The sequence below is a fragment of the Abramis brama genome, assembly GCF_963993115.1.
Source record: "Abramis brama genome assembly, chromosome: 23".
NCBI classification, from domain to species: Eukaryota; Metazoa; Chordata; class Actinopteri; order Cypriniformes; family Leuciscidae; genus Abramis; species Abramis brama.
Window position 1 is genome coordinate 31,226,274 of NC_139985.1, and position 16,732 is coordinate 31,243,005.

Below are 16,732 nucleotides of genomic sequence, written 5' to 3' on the forward strand. Positions count from 1 at the left end.
GCCAGAAGCTACACAGCGCTTCACTAAAACACGCCTCTCTGGAACAACGTCACACACATCATTTCTCCAACAAATGGAAGTTTTATCAGAAAACTAATCAAAAAAATAAAATAAATAAAAATCACTAGAAACTAGTGAATAACGAACATGATAAATGCAGCAGTTTGTTGCCATTTTTGTTGACATGCACACATGAGTGTGAGTTCAGGCTCATCTCTATGATGTCATGATGATGTAGGTTAGGAGTTTGTGATTGACCGGACGTCTGAAAAGAGTGTGTGATTGCATTTATGACTGTATGCGGCCATTTTTCTCTGACTCATCGCCCTGCTGTACTCAAGCATGCGTGGATAAAGTATTGGTGCTCTGGTTGATTATGATCAATAACTACAGCAGAATGTGATCAACAGAGTTTGACGTGTCCTTGAACAATCAATCTTCATGCATTTCATTGGTTGTATGTAGACGTGCCGATGTACGGTAATAAGATTTACAGTATTTCAATGTTTTAAACTGCCATTCAGATTTTTGTATTCGCTATAAGTGCATGTGTGTGTGAGAGTGATTGTGCACGTGTGAGTGTGCGCGACTGTTTATGTGAGTGAGTGAGTGAGTGAGTGAGAGAGTGTGTGTGTGAGAGTGTGTGTGTGAGAGTGATTGTGCACGTGTGAGTGTGCGCGACTTTATGTATGTGAGTGAGTGAGTGAGTGAGTGCATGTGAGTGAGTGAGTGAGTGAGTGAGTGAGAGAGTGAGTGCGAGTGAGTGAGTGCAAGTGCGAGAGTGTGTGTGTGAGAGTGATTGTGCACGTGTGAGTGTGCGCGACTTTATGTATGTGAGTGAGTGAGTGAGTGAGTGAGTGAGTGAGTGCATGTGAGTGAGTGAGTGCGTGCGAGTGAGTGAGTAAGTGCAAGGGTGAGTGAGTGAGTGAGTGAGTGCATGTGAGTGAGTGAGTGAGTGAGTGAGTGAGTGAGTGAGTGAGTGAGTGCGAGTGAGTGCATGTGAGTGAGTGCATGTGAGTGAGTGAGTGAGTAAGTGCAAGAGTGAGTGGGTGAGTGAGTGAGTGAGTGCATGTGAGTGAGTGAGTGAGTGCATGTGAGTGAGTGAGTGAGTGAGTGCAAGAGTGAGTGGGTGAGTGAGTGAGTGAGTGCATGTGAGTGAGTGAGTGAGTGAGTGCATGTGAGTGAGTGCATGTGAGTGAGTGAGTGAGTGAGTGCATGTGAGTGAGTGAGTGAGTGAGTGCATGTGAGTGAGTGAGTGAGTGAGTGAGTGAGTGAGTGCATGTGAGTGAGTGAGTGAGTGAGTGCATGTGAGTGAGTGAGTGAGTGAGTGAGTGCGAGTGAGTGAGTGAGTGAGTGAGTGAGTGCATGTGAGTGAGTGAGTGAGTGAGTGCAAGAGTGGGTGAGTGAGTGAGTGAGTGAGTGAGTGCATGTGAGTGAGTGAGTGAGTGAGTGCATGTGAGTGAGTGAGTGAGTGAGTGCATGTGAGTGAGTGAGTGAGTGAGTGAGTGAGTGCATGTGAGTGAGTGAGTGAGTGGGTGAGTGAGTGAGTGAGTGAGTGAGTGCATGTGAGTGAGTGAGTGAGTGAGTGAGTGCATGTGAGTGAGTGAGTGAGTGCGAGTGAGTGAGTGAGTGAGTGAGTGCATGTGAGTGAGTGAGTGATAGCTCACACTAATAGCTCAGATTTTACCCCAGTTCCAACAAGCGAGCCTCACAGACAAACTGTCTTATATTCTGGGAGAGAAAGAAGAGTGTGTTCTCCTGGCAGCGCAGTATGTGTCTTCCTGCCATCATATGAGGGACAAGGGCTGAACCCTCTTTTACCTTAAACTGCTCTCTGTACTTATTTTTATTTTATTTTATTTATTTTCATTGTGATATATTTATGCATAATATTGAAATATATTTTTAATTGTTTTATTTATTTTTTATTGTTCAATTTTATGTATCAACCTGTACGTATATGTTTGTATATGTCTATTGCTTTGGCAATATTGTGCTATTTTACACAGTCATGCCAATAAAGCTCATTTGAATTGAATTGAATTGAGTGAGTGAGTGCATGTGAGTGAGTGAGTGAGTGAGTGCATGTGAGTGAGTGAGTGCATGTGAGTGAGTGCATGTGAGTGAGTGAGTGAGTGTGAGTGAGTGAGTGAGTGAGTGAGTGAGAGAGAGTGAGTGAGAGTGAGTGAGTGAGTGAGAGTGAGTGAGTGAGTGAGAGAGAGTGAGTGAGTGAGTGAGTGAGTGAGTGAGTGAGTGAGTGAGTGAGTGAGTGAGTGAGTGAGTGCATGTGAGTGAGTGAGTGAGTGCAAGAGTGAGTGGGTGAGTGAGTGAGTGAGTGAGTGAGTGCATGTGAGTGAGTGAGTGAATGCATGTGAGTGAGTGAGTGAGTGAGTGAGTGAGTGAGTGAGTGAGTGCATGTGAGTGAGTGAGTGAATGCATGTGAGTGAGTGAGTGAATGCATGTGAGTGAGTGAGTGAATGCATGTGAGTGAGTGAGTGAATGCATGTGAGTGAGTGCATGTGAGTGAGTGCATGTGAGTGAGTGAGTGAATGAGTGCATGTGAGTGAGTGCATGTGAGTGAGTGAGTGAGTGAGTGAGTGAGTGAGTGAGTGAGTGAGTGGGTGAGTGAGTGGGTGAGTGAGTGAGTGAGTGCATGTGAGTGAGTGAGTGAGTGAGTGAGTGAGTGAGTGAGTGGGTGAGTGAGTGAGTGAGTGAGTGAGTGAGTGAGTGAGTGAGTGAGTGAGTGAGTGAGTGCATGTGAGTGAGTGAGTGAGTGAGTGAGTGAGTGAGTGCATGTGAGTGAGTGAGTGAGTGAGTGAGTGCATGTGAGTGAGTGAGTGCATGTGAGTGAGTGTGAGTGAGTGAGTGTGAGTGAGTGCATGTGAGTGAGTGCATGTGAGTGAGTGAGTGAGTGAGTGAGTGAGTGAGTGAGTGCATGTGAGTGAGTGAGTGAGTGAGTGCATGTGAGTGAGTGAGTGCATGTGAGTGAGTGAGTGAGTGAGTGAGTGAGTGAGTGAGTGCGTGTGTGTCTGTCTGTGTATATGAGAATGTATGTGTGTGTGAGAGTGTGTGTGAGTGTGAGTGTGAAAATGATTCAATCTTTTGAATGATTAAATCTAAATCAAAATCAAAATGATATAAAATATACTGTAAATATTCAATATATCACACATTCCAAGCACACAATAAAAAAAATCTAAAATCAACAGATTTAAAAGGCATTATCACATCATACGTGACAGTGTTTAGTTTGCACTGTCCCATTTGGATGGATATAAGTATGTTTTTATTAATCACCCATATGGTCACGTCTCAGCTGTGCTTCAGGGGGAGTTTAAGTGGCTCACAGATTCATATTCGTAGATACTGGGAAAGGGCAAAACTAAAAGATGATAATTAGCATCAAATGTGTTTTGCTCACCGGAGCGCGTCGGCGCCGTAGTTCTGCACAATCAGACCCGGGTCGGGGTAATTCTTCTTACGCTTGCTCATCTTCTGTCCATCACTGCAGAACACACACACACACACACACACGCACACGCACACAAAGAGTGTTTCCAGCTCAGTGGGTCATTCTGAACTAGTACTGTATTTCTGCCTGAGGACGGAGCCCACGGGCTGTGTGTGTGTGTGAGTGTGTGTGTGTGTGTGTGTGTGTTACCTCGCGAGAACCAGGCCGTTGACGATCACGTTCTTGAACGGTGGTTTCCCGAACAGAGCCGTCGAGAGCACGAGTAACGTGTAGAACCTGCAGCCGACAGAAACACAGGCATTACGAGCTGAGCTTCATCTACACCGGTTACGGCACTGAAAGCGATGTTCAGCTTGTGCTCAGATTCAGTTTAAATGGCTCCTGAAACACGTTCCACCAACAAACAGAGCAAGCGCATCATAATCAGGAAAATCAACCCCATTTCGTTCAGAAAATTCGTTCAGATCACTCTTAAACTGTACCGTTATTAAACACTTTTTGCTTTCTGTGTGTGTGTGTGTGTTAGGGTTATTATCGCTAACTAAAACTATTAAAACAATTAATAAAATCAAATATAAAAAAAAAATATTATAGAGAATATATTATCAAAAAATAATATTTGTATTATTTATTTTCAAGAAATAGTCAAGAAATATATTTATAAAAGCACATACAATTACTAAAAATGTAAATAGTATTAACACAGAATATAAATAAAAGCAAATTCTAAATATTACCAAAGCAATACAAAAACTAAAGCAACACTATATTCTCCATATTGGCTTTGTTATCAGCCATCCTGATTCATAAGATATCAGCCATCAAATAAATGACTCGGCATGTTTTGGACAGATTACTCAAGTGACTGTCATGTCACATTCATGTTTTCATGTCTTTTATTTGGAAGTTCATGTTTATTGGTGCATCTGTTCATGTGTCATGTTCTCATTGGTTCTGTCTGTTCATTGGTTGCTTTTGTCACATGATCCCATAAGCCCTTGTTTGGCACGTTACATGCTCAAGTCAGGTCAAGTCTCCTTCATTTACACAGCGCTTTTAACAATATAGACAGTTTCAGAGCAGCTTTACAGTGATAATAGGAGATTACAGTAACAGAGATTGTTTGGCTTTACAGCAGCTCTAGAATAAAGTTATTGTCCAGATAAAGTTAGTTTTGATTGATTCACTTGTCAGTCCTGGTCTATTTTGTGTTTATTGGATAAACTGCACGTGTTCGTCACCCTAGCCTACAGTGGATCATCAGTTGCGGTGACGTTTCCTCACCATCCTCTGGTCTGGTCGATGCCCTCAGCGATGAAGTCGGCTGGGAAGGCGTCCTCAAACTCCCGCCTGTTCTCAAACGGGTAGTGTACCTGTGCGTAGGGCATACTGCCACTCTCGAACCAGCAGTCGAACACCTCCGGGACCCTCTTCAGTTGACCCTTCCCACAGCGGGACGGGATGGTCAGAGTGTCAATGCTGCCACACACACACACACACACACACATCAACACCTGGCCGATCTACACAGGTGCAGTCAAACCAAAATCTATTCAGACTCCTTCAACATTTCTCACATTATCTCAGTTTATTCGCTATAGTTTTAATAAAATATGAGCAGAACTCAGCTGATGTTTGACTGGTTTTGTCCGTCCTTCTGTTAGACTGTCTCACACATGAATTATGTTGAATATCTGTCAGCTGTTAAATTTAACTACACAATTAGATAATACCAGTTTAGCTCAACCAATCACCAAGCAATGCTTCATTGTGTTCAGTCTGTGTGTAAAAAGAGCATTAGCAATTAAAGAAAACACACTTCAGCAAAACATGATCAGCTCAAAGTGTCCGAATCATTTTTGGTCCCAAATGTTTATAAATGTCACTGGTAGTCACTGTATGAAGAATTTTTTGGGTATAATGTGTCATATTTTGCTCTCCTCACTTACATAAATGAACTATAGTGTCCTGCACACACTAGTAAAGAAATATCAAAAATGATATGTAATGTCTGAATCATTAGAGTCTCACCTCTCCCTGTGAAGATCAGACACTTTAATTCCCGTCAGTTCCTCCAGCTCAGCCATGGATCCCACACACACCACCTAAACAGCGTGCATATATTATTATTTAGTGCTGTCAATCAAAAAACAGCGTGCTGCTAGACGTAACACAGTTGTCCACATCTGTCGCCATGGTTACTATGGCAGTACAAGCGGAAACCAGGGATAACGCGGATATTACGTCATTGACAGGCGACAAGTGAACGGACGGCACTATTAAAAATTGTGAATTTCTCTGGATTTACAAATTCTTGGAAACATTTAAGATAATGCAAGTACACAATTGAAAGAAATATATAACACTGTGCAAGTGGTTTTTGGATATTTTGATAGAAAATTCTTACATATTATACCTTTAACACCAGTCAAAAACCAGGACAACCTTGATTTTCACCAGGTGGGCAGTGAAGTTTACCATAAAGTGTGTTACTGAAAGTGAGTGCCGATGTTGGACCGCTGTCCCGGTTTCCGCTGGTCTCAGTAGTGTGGCCCAGATACGGCCTCGCAGAGAGCAAGAGAGCGGAGCTTTTCTGGCCCGATCCGATGCGTTCGGGGAGTCCGTGGCACTCCAGAGACTCGCTCGCGGAAACAACTCATTATGCTATTTTCAGGAAGCAGGTCGCTGTCCTTCTTTTCAAATAGCTCGTTTCAGCAGGCAGAGACGCCAACAACCTTATTCTGACTTTCCACAAGTTGAGCTTTTAAGAAAAACACGCTAATCAGAGCACTTAAAGACCATTACCAATGTTTAAGACGATCATGCTTCTAAGAAGATTCGGCTAATCAACAGCGTACGCTCTCAAACTTCACAGCTTTACCAAACACAGCTAATGGGAATTAGCACTGGAGGAATATTCACAATGATTTTGCTCTTGATATCAAATTACCGTAAGTGACATTGTGACTATAAAGATGGTCTTGTTCAACTCTTTCTTACAAATCAAGGTGATATTTTGTGCTTTTAATTTGCTTTTTGAAAGACAAGATTCACAATCCTTGTGCTTCATTTCCATAATCATTCAAATGTTCACATAAATTAAATTGTTTAATAAAAACATCTGTGTCAATACTGTGGTTTATTACTATGCGCGCGTGTGTGTGTGTGTGTGTTTAATGCAGTTTTATTTCAGTTTTAGTTTATTTATTTCCAGTTAATAATTGTAGTGCTTCAACAAACTTATTTCAGTTTATTGTCCAAGCAACATTTCTAATTTTTGTTTAGGTTAGGTTTTTTAACAAATAATTATTAGGGCCCAAGCCCTGAAAGGGCGAAGGCCCTATTGTTTTCGTAAGGATTTATTTATTTATTTATTTTATTTTCTGCCTTTTTGCCACTTTTGGGGCCCTTAACATGCTCAAAAACTCTTGAAATTTTGCACACACGTCAGAAGCTGCGGCCATCAGGGCCGTACTGAAGCTGGTACCCGGGCGTGGCAGGGGGGCTTGACAGCGCCCCCTGGAATGGTGTCCGAAAACTTGGTCCATAAATCAAACACGCTTGCATGTAATAATATGAAACTCAGTACACATATTGATCTCATCGGGCCGAACAACTTTCGTGCTCTAAGTTTTACAAAAGCCCAACAGGAAGTCGGTTATTATACGTTGTTTGGAAAACGCATACAATGGAATGTGAAATACTCCTCCTAGGGAATTCATCCGATCGCCGCCAAACTCGGTGTGAATGAAGTCAAGACATTGAGGATGAATTCTTGCGAACAGATTTTTGATATCTCGAACGGTTTGGCCGTGGCGAAAATGGGGGCTTAGTTTTTCCTAGAATCACAAAACTTGGTAGGTGTATTGTTCTCATCAAGCCGGACAACTTTCTAATTTAGAGTCATTATCTCAGACCAACAGGAAGTCAGATATTTTGGTTTGAATGTGGATTTTCTGGAGAATTTTCTCTCTCTCTCTGTGTGTCTGTGGGGGGGGGGGGGGATTTGTCTATTCCATTTAATCTTTGTTTTTCAAGGTTTCAGGGGCTTTTGGGGCCCTTAACGTGCTCAAAAACTCTTGAAACTTTTCACACAGGTCAGAACCCACGGTCATCAGGGCCGGGCTGAAGCTGGTACCCGGGCGTGGCAGGGGGGCTCAACAGCGCCCCCTTGAACACGGCCTCAAAACTTGGTCCATATATCAAACACGCTTCAATTAATATGAAACTCGGTACACATATAGATCTCATCGGGCCGAACAACTTCCGCACTCTAAGTTATTAGCTCCGCCCAACAGGAAGTCGGCTATTATGGGTTATTTGAAAAATGCATGCTGTGGAATTTGATGTATTCCTCCTAGAGAATTCATCCACTCGCCTCCAACCTCGGTGTGCATGAAGTCAAGACATTGAGGATGCTAAATTGCGGACGGATTTTTGATTTGGCCGTGGCGAGGAAACAAATTTATAGCGAGAAAAGAGAAACACGAAGTAATATAACTTCTGCATACGTTAACTGATCTTGATGAAACTTCAGCAGTGTGTTCGTGCTAAGAGGCCGATCAGATGGATGTAACTATTGTGAGTCAAAATTATAGCGCCACCAACTGGCAGCAGGAAGTGTGTCACTTTCAAAATGCTTTTGACCGCACTGACATGAATAATGGTGCAGAGCGAGCGTTTTCAATGAATTCCTATGGAAGTAGGAATGAACTAAAAAAACATTCGCTCTTCTCTGCCCGTTCCTCGCCGTGGACGCACACCATATATATATATGAATATAGCTGCGAGCAGCGATGGAGGGCCCAAGCCGGTGACACCGCCACCCCGGTGGCTTTAGTGTAACTAAAGGCACCAGGGTGGCGATGCCACCGGCTTGGGCCCGCAATCGCTGCTCGCAGCTATATTTTTATTTATTATAATACTTCAAATAACAGAAATTATTTGAATAGTTTGTTTTAGTTAACAATAATAACCCTGCCTTGTGTTAATTGAAAAACAGTGTGGAAAACATGCCTTAATTAGTTTTAACTAGATTTTTACTGTCATTTTTTTTCTTGCATTAAACATTTAGAATTTACAGCTGCCATTTTCGAGCAAATGCATTATCAAGGCATGAAATATCACTCGAAGTCTGAAAAATTAAGCTTTTTAAGGTGCTCATGAATCCAGCACTGACCTCTTCATAGTCGTCACTGACCCACAGAGGGATGGGCGTTCCCCAATAACGGTTTCGAGAGATGGCCCAGTCTCGTGCATCTCTCAGCCAGTTTCCAAAACGCTTCTCTCTGACAAACTCAGGTACCCTGGAAACAAAGAGAGAAAGACACCGCCATTAACTTCACATAGGTCGATGTAGAAACGTCCCAAAAACAGTCCTTTCACAGCAACATTCAGTGTTAAGAGCACAAAAACCAAATTAAGTTCTCTTTTGCGTTATAAGCCCGATTCACACTGCACCGACAGACAACTGCAACAGACACTTTGTCGGGTTTTGTCGAAACAGTGTGTTACACCACGTGTTGGCGTTGGTTGATGCTTTTCACCAACTGTCGGGTTGTTGAATGTCTCAGAAATGACGTACTGTAATCTGGTGCTCGAAGACAGTCTTACAGTTCATGCTTAAAACTACAGCCTGGTAAGTTCAATGTTTAGACTCATATTTACATTTGTTATGGCTTTAATACAAGTTGCCCAGCACACAAGTAGTTCTGATCTACAGACAGAATAGACATAGATGTGTTTTATCTGCATAGCTATACAAATTATCATTGTTAAGGTAACATAAAACAACAACAACAGCGGTCCTAAAACCGAACCCTGTGGGACTCCACAAGAAATGGCCATTTGTTTTGAGGATTGATTACCTACAGCAACAAAATGTCTATTTTAACAAGTAGGATTTAAAACCATCCATAAAAAACCTTGCAGGTCTGTGAGAATTTTATGATTGACTACATTAAAGCTTTTAAGCATTGGGCTGTATTCAGAAAAATACGCGAAACTAATTTCTGTGTAAAGGGTTAGTGCTCACTGATTATTATTATCCTCTTTCTTCTTGGAAAAGAAAAACAAAACTAACAACTTAAAATAATCCATCCCTTAGTAAAGGAAGGTTAAATGTCCTCCTGGGCATCATCCCGCTGCCCTTCTTCAAGACACGGCACAGAGAGAAAGCTTTCATCAGGACACCACTGACTTCATCAATTCTCATCGGGAAGAGGCATTTCTATTTAAGCTCCATCTCAACACCCAATTTATCAATTTAATGATTTTTCTCTTCTCCTATGCTCTCTCATCTAAGAACTAAATGTAGAATTTAAGGACACTGTGATGGGCTGGATGTGCAGGGCTCGTTAATAAGCCAACAGAAGAAATGTGCGTTAGACTGTAACATGCTGCGACTGCGGTCAAATCAGGACATGTGTGCTAGCGAACTTCAGTCTGTATGGCTTCTTGGGACTGATGCAAAAAAAAAAAAAAAAAGTATGTTTAATGAAATAATGGGTGAAAGGAATAGTTCACTAAAATGAAAATTGTGTCATTCTTCTGTTACCCTCATGCTGTTTTAGCTCTAATAAAGATATGCTTTTTCCACAATCTTAAACATAAGACAACAACATTAAACTGAAAAGTACAATTACACAATCTACAGAAAGAGAAAGAGAAAGAGAGAGAGAGAGAGAGAGAGAGAGAGAGAGAGAGAGAGAGAGAGAGAGAGAGAGAGAGAGAGAGAGAGAGTCCCTGACATACAGCATCGCCCCGACCCATCACAAATCTCAGATGTGGACACAGAACAGTTCAACCATCTAAATCATGCAGAATAATGTGATTTTATTATGCTGTGTGCGCATAAAACCACATAAACCCAAAACACCTTGCTGAAATATTCTGCCATTATGGCCTTTTCTGCATTTCATCTGCAGCACAGAGACTCAGAAGTGGTGTGATAGTCACATTACAGCAGGTCGGCTCTGATACACACATATACTGCCAAACACCTGAGCTTTGGCCCAAACATCAGTTACACCACAGTGTCTCTGTAGAGCACTGAGCAGCTCTAGTTATTGTTTCACGCAGGAGGCTGTAGATTATGCGCATGCATTAAAGATGACACTTTTACTTTCAAATATAGTTGCGTGTGGCAATTACCAGGGTCCGAGAAACAGTTTAAAATAAGAGTGAATGACCGCAGCAGAACACAGCTGTCATGTGCATGTGGCAATGGCAAATTTCCATTATCTTCACCAAACAGTTGCTGAGTTTGAATATATTTCAGTCACAGTGCCAACTATAGGCAGAATTGGATGAAAATTGGTGCATATCCTCAAAACATCCTCTTTTGAAAGTGTACCAAGTTTCATGCAGACTGAACTTTGCATTCAGGAGATACAGGCTAATTAGTCAACGTGGATCCTTTCTGACAAAAGATCTGACGGACAAAAGCTCTTTGAAAAGCTTTTTGCCATGATGGACTGTAGAGGGAACCTGGACAAATTCAATGAGATCAAAGGATGAGTTTGAAAAGGTACCCTTTTTTTTAGAAAATGAGGGGGAAAAAATGCTTCAAGGAATTTAACAATGAGTCACACAAAACTAACTCAAATAAGTTTGAAACTGCATCTCAGAAAAAGATAAGCACTTGCTATGCAGTTCTCGCAAAGCACCATATCACACGTCATCAAGAGACTGAATACTATTAAAAAGTATGAGGAAACAGCAACTGAACTTTAATGAACTTTAAAGAGAGTTTGTCCAATCACGCACTATACATGTGGGCCACAAACTGGTCTATAGATGCCAGATTCACTGTACCAGTAGCATTTGCTGTTGTTGTCCAGAAGTTTCTCCACCATGTGTTCCACCCTCACAAACCAGCTGGGCACTGCTTTATAGATCAGCGGCGTGTCCGACCTGCAAAATAAAGTTGTTTTTTTTGTTTTCAATAATTAAAGATGCAATAAATGTGCCAGCTTCATATGGCAGGACTTGCAAACAATGGCAGAGGGGCATTGTAAAATTGTTTGGGAAACCTACAGAGCAGTGCTCTTGAAGTAAAGTTTTGCAGTCATTTTTCTCCATAAACATTCTGTGTTTCACTGATAATGAAGAAACCTCTATGCGATTAATCATTTTAAAAGTTAAACCATTCAAAATATGTTTTTATTATAATTATAGAATAATAAATTGCTTTTGCTTTGAGTATGTTCCAAAATACAAAATACCATATATTATATATCATATAAATAATGAATCACTATGTCAATTATTCAATGCTAATGGGAATAAATGTACACAGTCCTTAATTTAATAACTAAAAGGGCATTGGTGTCTATTTTGGGACCTGAGCAGGAATGACTATGATTAGCACACAGTACTGAATTTGGATTAGTCATGTCTGACCGCTAGCCGAACGGTTTAAAAAGTGACAAAAACAATTTGAGATATCAGTGATGCATCCCTACTTTCTACTTGTACCTAACAATTATTTAGAAAAATTACAGTTTCTAGAATGATAATTTACTATTCTGGCCATTAATGCAATGATCAATCAACAGTTTTTAATCAACTATTTCGCTTTTTCCTCGAGTTAGAGGTTGTATTACGTTAACCAGCTAACCAAGACCAGATGAAAGTATCTTTTGTTGGTTGACCTTTACGGAATGATGAGCTAAAAGTGAAACTCTGTTCCCTGCTGGTTTCATGCTATGTTGTTTTTCTGACAGCAGTCTATAGCCCCTTTCACACAGCAATCCCGGTAAATTACCGTAAAATTCTGTAACAGACCATTATTCATTCATATTCATATTCAATTTTATGAATGGCCCAGGGCCGTCGCTCTTTCAACGGCTTCTGATTGGCCCAAATCACTTCTTGGGCATTCTGACCTTGTACGTGCAAAATACCAGTAATCTTCATTCTGCGTTCACATATACCGGTAATTTACTGGTAATGTTACAACTTCCCTTTTGCAGAAAATTGCAGGAACCAGTTTACCGGTATATTTGAAAAGATCCTGTTCACACTTCTTGATCTGTTACTGGTAATTTACCAGTAAAGACTGTATGTGTGAAAGGGGCTAAAGATAACTGATGAGAAACATGTTTGACCTCTGTGAGACTCAGCATTAGCATTCTGAATCCCTCCTGATCGAGCGTCAATATCTGCTGCGCATTTACACGGACAAACCCCTTCAATACCCATACGGTGACAGGATGGGCAGAGCTCATAAGAGTCAATATGAGAGTGATTTATTGACGGCGTAAGCGTTGCATGACTTTCCCTTTCTTGAGCGGGGTTAATGAGGCTGTGACCTCTGCCGGCAGACTCACGGTCATGTGAAGTGCTGAAGAAGCAGGGTCAGTATTGAGCACCATATGCTAATGCTCTCTTTAGACCACGCTATCGATTTAGCTTTACCCCGTGCAGAAGAGCTCACAGAACTGTGAGGTGCCACAGGTTGGGCAATGAGGGAAAAAAACCTTCGACAATAGTCAAGTTCTCTGGATTTATGCTAAGTGATTTATTTGGTCAGCAGAACCAAACAGCTGATAGTAAATTACAGGAAAAACCTATTTAAAAAATCAATTTTTTTTATTTTTCACTAGGGCTGGGTATTTTTGATTCAACTTAATTCAAATCCGATTCAGTATCGATTCACTTACATGGCAAATTTTCTCAAGGTAAAAATCTCTCCTAAATGATGTAAACTATACAGGGAACCCTGTCGGTCAGTTCATTACTATTGTATACAAATATTCAAGGAATTTTGTATAATAATGTTATAATAACTTAATAAATGGCAGCTATTTTCATGACCGATTTATTCAAACATACATTAAATATTGAAGAACAGGATAAGTAATAATTTAACGATTATATAATATAGTGCATATATTTATCAAAATGCTCCTCTCGAGTTATTTTTCTAGCTAACTATCGAGTTTATGGTCACTGAATGGCTTTTCTGAGGTAAATGTGACATTGTTCTCAAGCTGTTTTATTGACGTCTTTCTGCGGTTGAAACACTGATTGATCGATTACATGAGACATGATTGATTTCACTAAGTTGTCCTGTATCTTTCAACATTCCTCCTGATGTTCATTGATGTTTATTTGGTGCTGTAACTAGTAGTAAACAGGAAGAGATGATCGGTTGAACTGTCACGCCACATTAAAGAGCGCAAAACCATATTTATTGCTTGAATATCATTATAAAACTGACAGAACTTGAAAGCTGAGACTTGCCAAAAATATCAAAAGTATCAACGCTCAAAACTTATGGTGATTATTGGCAGGCAAATTATGTTTATTGAAGCTTTGTCCATTCATAAGCTGAAAACAGCACAGACTAAAAGACTGAATCTTGGAATTTAAGATCACTATTGGTTCATCAGCCCTGCTAAACAAAAATAATGACTCACATTAACTTATTAAACAGACAGCCCTTATTATGTGATTATATATTTATTTTAGTGTTGGGCAAGGATTAAATCACGATTAATCGCATCCAAAATAAAAGTGTGTGTTTACATAATATATGCATGTTTACTGTGTATAATTATTTTGTATATATATATATAGATACACACATATGCATGTATATATTTAAGAAATATTTGCATGTGTACACTGTATGTATATATATATATATATATTATGTATATGTATATTTATGTATAAATTATGTATGTATATATATACAGTGAGGAAAATAAGTATTTGAACACCCTGCTATTTTGCAAGTTCTCCCACTTGGAAATCATGGATGGGTCTGAAATTGTCATCGTAGGTGCATGTCCACTGTGAGAGACATAATCAAAAAAAAAAAATCCAGAAATCACAATGTATGATTTTTTTATTTGTATTTACTATTTACTATTTATTTGTATGATACAGCTGCAAATAAGTATTTGAACACCTGAGAAAATCAATGTTAATATTTGGTACAGTAGCCTTTGTTTGCAATTACAGAGGTCAAACGTTTCCTGCAGTTTTTCACCAGGTTTGCACACACTGCAGGAGGGATTCTGGCCCACTCCTCCACACAGATCTTCTCTAGATCAGTCAGGTTTCTGGGCTGTCGCTGAGAAACACGGAGTTTGAGCTCCCTCCAAAGATTCTCTATTGGGTTTAGGTCTGGAGACTGGCTAGGCCACGCCAGAACCTTGATATGCTTCTTACAGAGCCACTCCTTGGTTATCCTGGCTGTGTGCTTCGGGTCATTGTCATGTTGGAAGACCCAGCCTCGACCCATCTTCAATGCTCTAACTGAGGGAAGGAGGTTGTTCCCCAAAATCTCGCAATACATGGTCCCGGTCATCCTCTCCTTAATACAGTGCAGTCGCCCTGTCCCATGTGCAGAAAAACACCCCCAGAGCATGATGCTACCACCCCCATGCTTCACAGTAGGGATGGTGTTCTTGGGATGGTACTCATCATTCTTCTTCCTCCAAACACGTTTAGTGGAATTATGACCAAAAAGTTCTATTTTGGTCTCATCTGACCACATGACTTTCTCCCATGACTCCTCTGGATCATCCAAATGGTCACTGGCAAACTTAAGACGGGCCTTGACATGTGCTGGTTTAAGCAGGGGAACCTTCCGTGCCATGCATGATTTCAAACCATGACGTCTTAGTGTATTACCAACAGTAACCTTGGAAACGGTGGTCCCAGCTCTTTTCAGGTCATTGACCAGCTCCTCCCGTGTAGTTCTGGGCTGATTTCTCACCTTTCTTAGGATCATTGAGACCCCACGAGGTGAGATCTTGCATGGAGCCCCAGTCCGAGGGAGATTGACAGTCATGTTTAGCTTCTTCCATTTTCTAATGATTGCTCCAACAGTGGACCTTTTTTCACCAAGCTGCTTGGCAATTTCCCCGTAGCCCTTTCCAGCCTTGTGGAGGTGTACAATTTTGTCTCTAGTGTCTTTGGACAGCTCTTTGGTCTTGGCCATGTTAGTAGTTGGATTCTTACTGATTGTATGGGGTGGACAGGTGACTTTATGTAGTTAACGACCTCAAACAGGTGCATCTAATTTAGGATAATAAATGGAGTGGAGGTGGACATTTTAAAGGCAGACTAACAGGTCTTTGAGGGTCAGAATTCTAGCTGATAGACAGGTGTTCAAATACTTATTTGCAGCTGTATCATACAAATAAATAGTTAAAAAATCATATATTGTGTTTTCTGGATTTTTTTTTTTTTTAGATTATGTCTCTCACAGTGGACATGCACCTACGATGACAATCTCAGACCCCTCCATGATTTCCAAGTGGGAGAACTTGCAAAATAGCAGGGTGTTCAAATACTTATTTTCCTCACTGTATATATATATATATATATATATATATATATATATATATATATATACACACATAATTTATATTATATATAAATATTGTATATATAAATAACACATTTTTCTTAAATAAATAAATAAATAAATATAAACACAAACTTTTATTTTGGATGCGATTAATCGTTGCCCAGCACTTTTTTTTTATTGCATTATGCATTTAACAGACGTTTTTATTCAAAGCGACTTACAAAAGAGGAACAAAAACAATTTGTCAAAGAGACAATGATATTCATAATATACAATGCCAGGTTTCCTGTATATTATGAATATTCTTGGCTCTTAGACAAACTGCTCAATTTCAATGGAAATAACTGGATTTCACCTGCAAAAATGTGTTGAATAATGTTAAATGTGAGCAGAGTAAATGAAATCACGAACCTCCAGCAGAAAGGGTAGTTGTGCTTGAAAGTGCTGGCGTTCACCAGACGCCCGTTCTCCTTCAGCCACTTGATGATGTTTTTGTCTGCATCCTGAAAGCATTGAGGACATACGGAACAAAGTCTTGAAGCATGCAGTGGATAAAACCAGACAAAGTGTGACAATTAAAGAATAAAGATTTCTCTGGCGGCAGATACAGGCCTCGCTTTATGGCTTTATCCGCAGCAGGGCTCGACGCCAGCTGTACAAATGCATGAATCTCCTGCACGTTTCAATGACTGCCTTTCAACAAAAGTCATATTAATTCACTTTAATGGAAACATGTCCAGTGTGTCCTTGTGGCTGAATTGGCTTCCTGTCTCATGCATAATCAATTATAAGAACCTTTTCTTAACCTGTGAGGTCTTTTGAAGGGTACCTGAATTCCTCCTGGAGAAAACTTTAACCTGTGAGGTCTTACATGAAACCACACCAGTGTTTGCAAGACTCGCAACTCATTTACCATCGCCAGGAACGGT

General features: G+C 40.5%; 1 protein-coding gene across 1 annotated transcript in view; it reads right to left on the bottom strand.

Annotated features, from left to right (window-relative positions):
• Positions 1 to 16,732, bottom strand: part of iars1 (isoleucyl-tRNA synthetase 1) — a 157,503-nt gene that overhangs the window by 96,471 nt on the left and 44,300 nt on the right. Inside the window, exons 12-18 of the mRNA XM_084100950.1 lie at positions 16,215 to 16,306; positions 11,288 to 11,386; positions 8,652 to 8,778; positions 5,504 to 5,577; positions 4,757 to 4,951; positions 3,662 to 3,748; positions 3,422 to 3,505 (exon numbers count right to left, since the gene is read on the bottom strand). Coding sequence (XP_083957076.1) covers positions 3,422 to 3,505; positions 3,662 to 3,748; positions 4,757 to 4,951; positions 5,504 to 5,577; positions 8,652 to 8,778; positions 11,288 to 11,386; positions 16,215 to 16,306 — 758 coding nt within the window. The remainder of the gene's footprint in view (positions 1 to 3,421; positions 3,506 to 3,661; positions 3,749 to 4,756; positions 4,952 to 5,503; positions 5,578 to 8,651; positions 8,779 to 11,287; positions 11,387 to 16,214; positions 16,307 to 16,732) is intronic.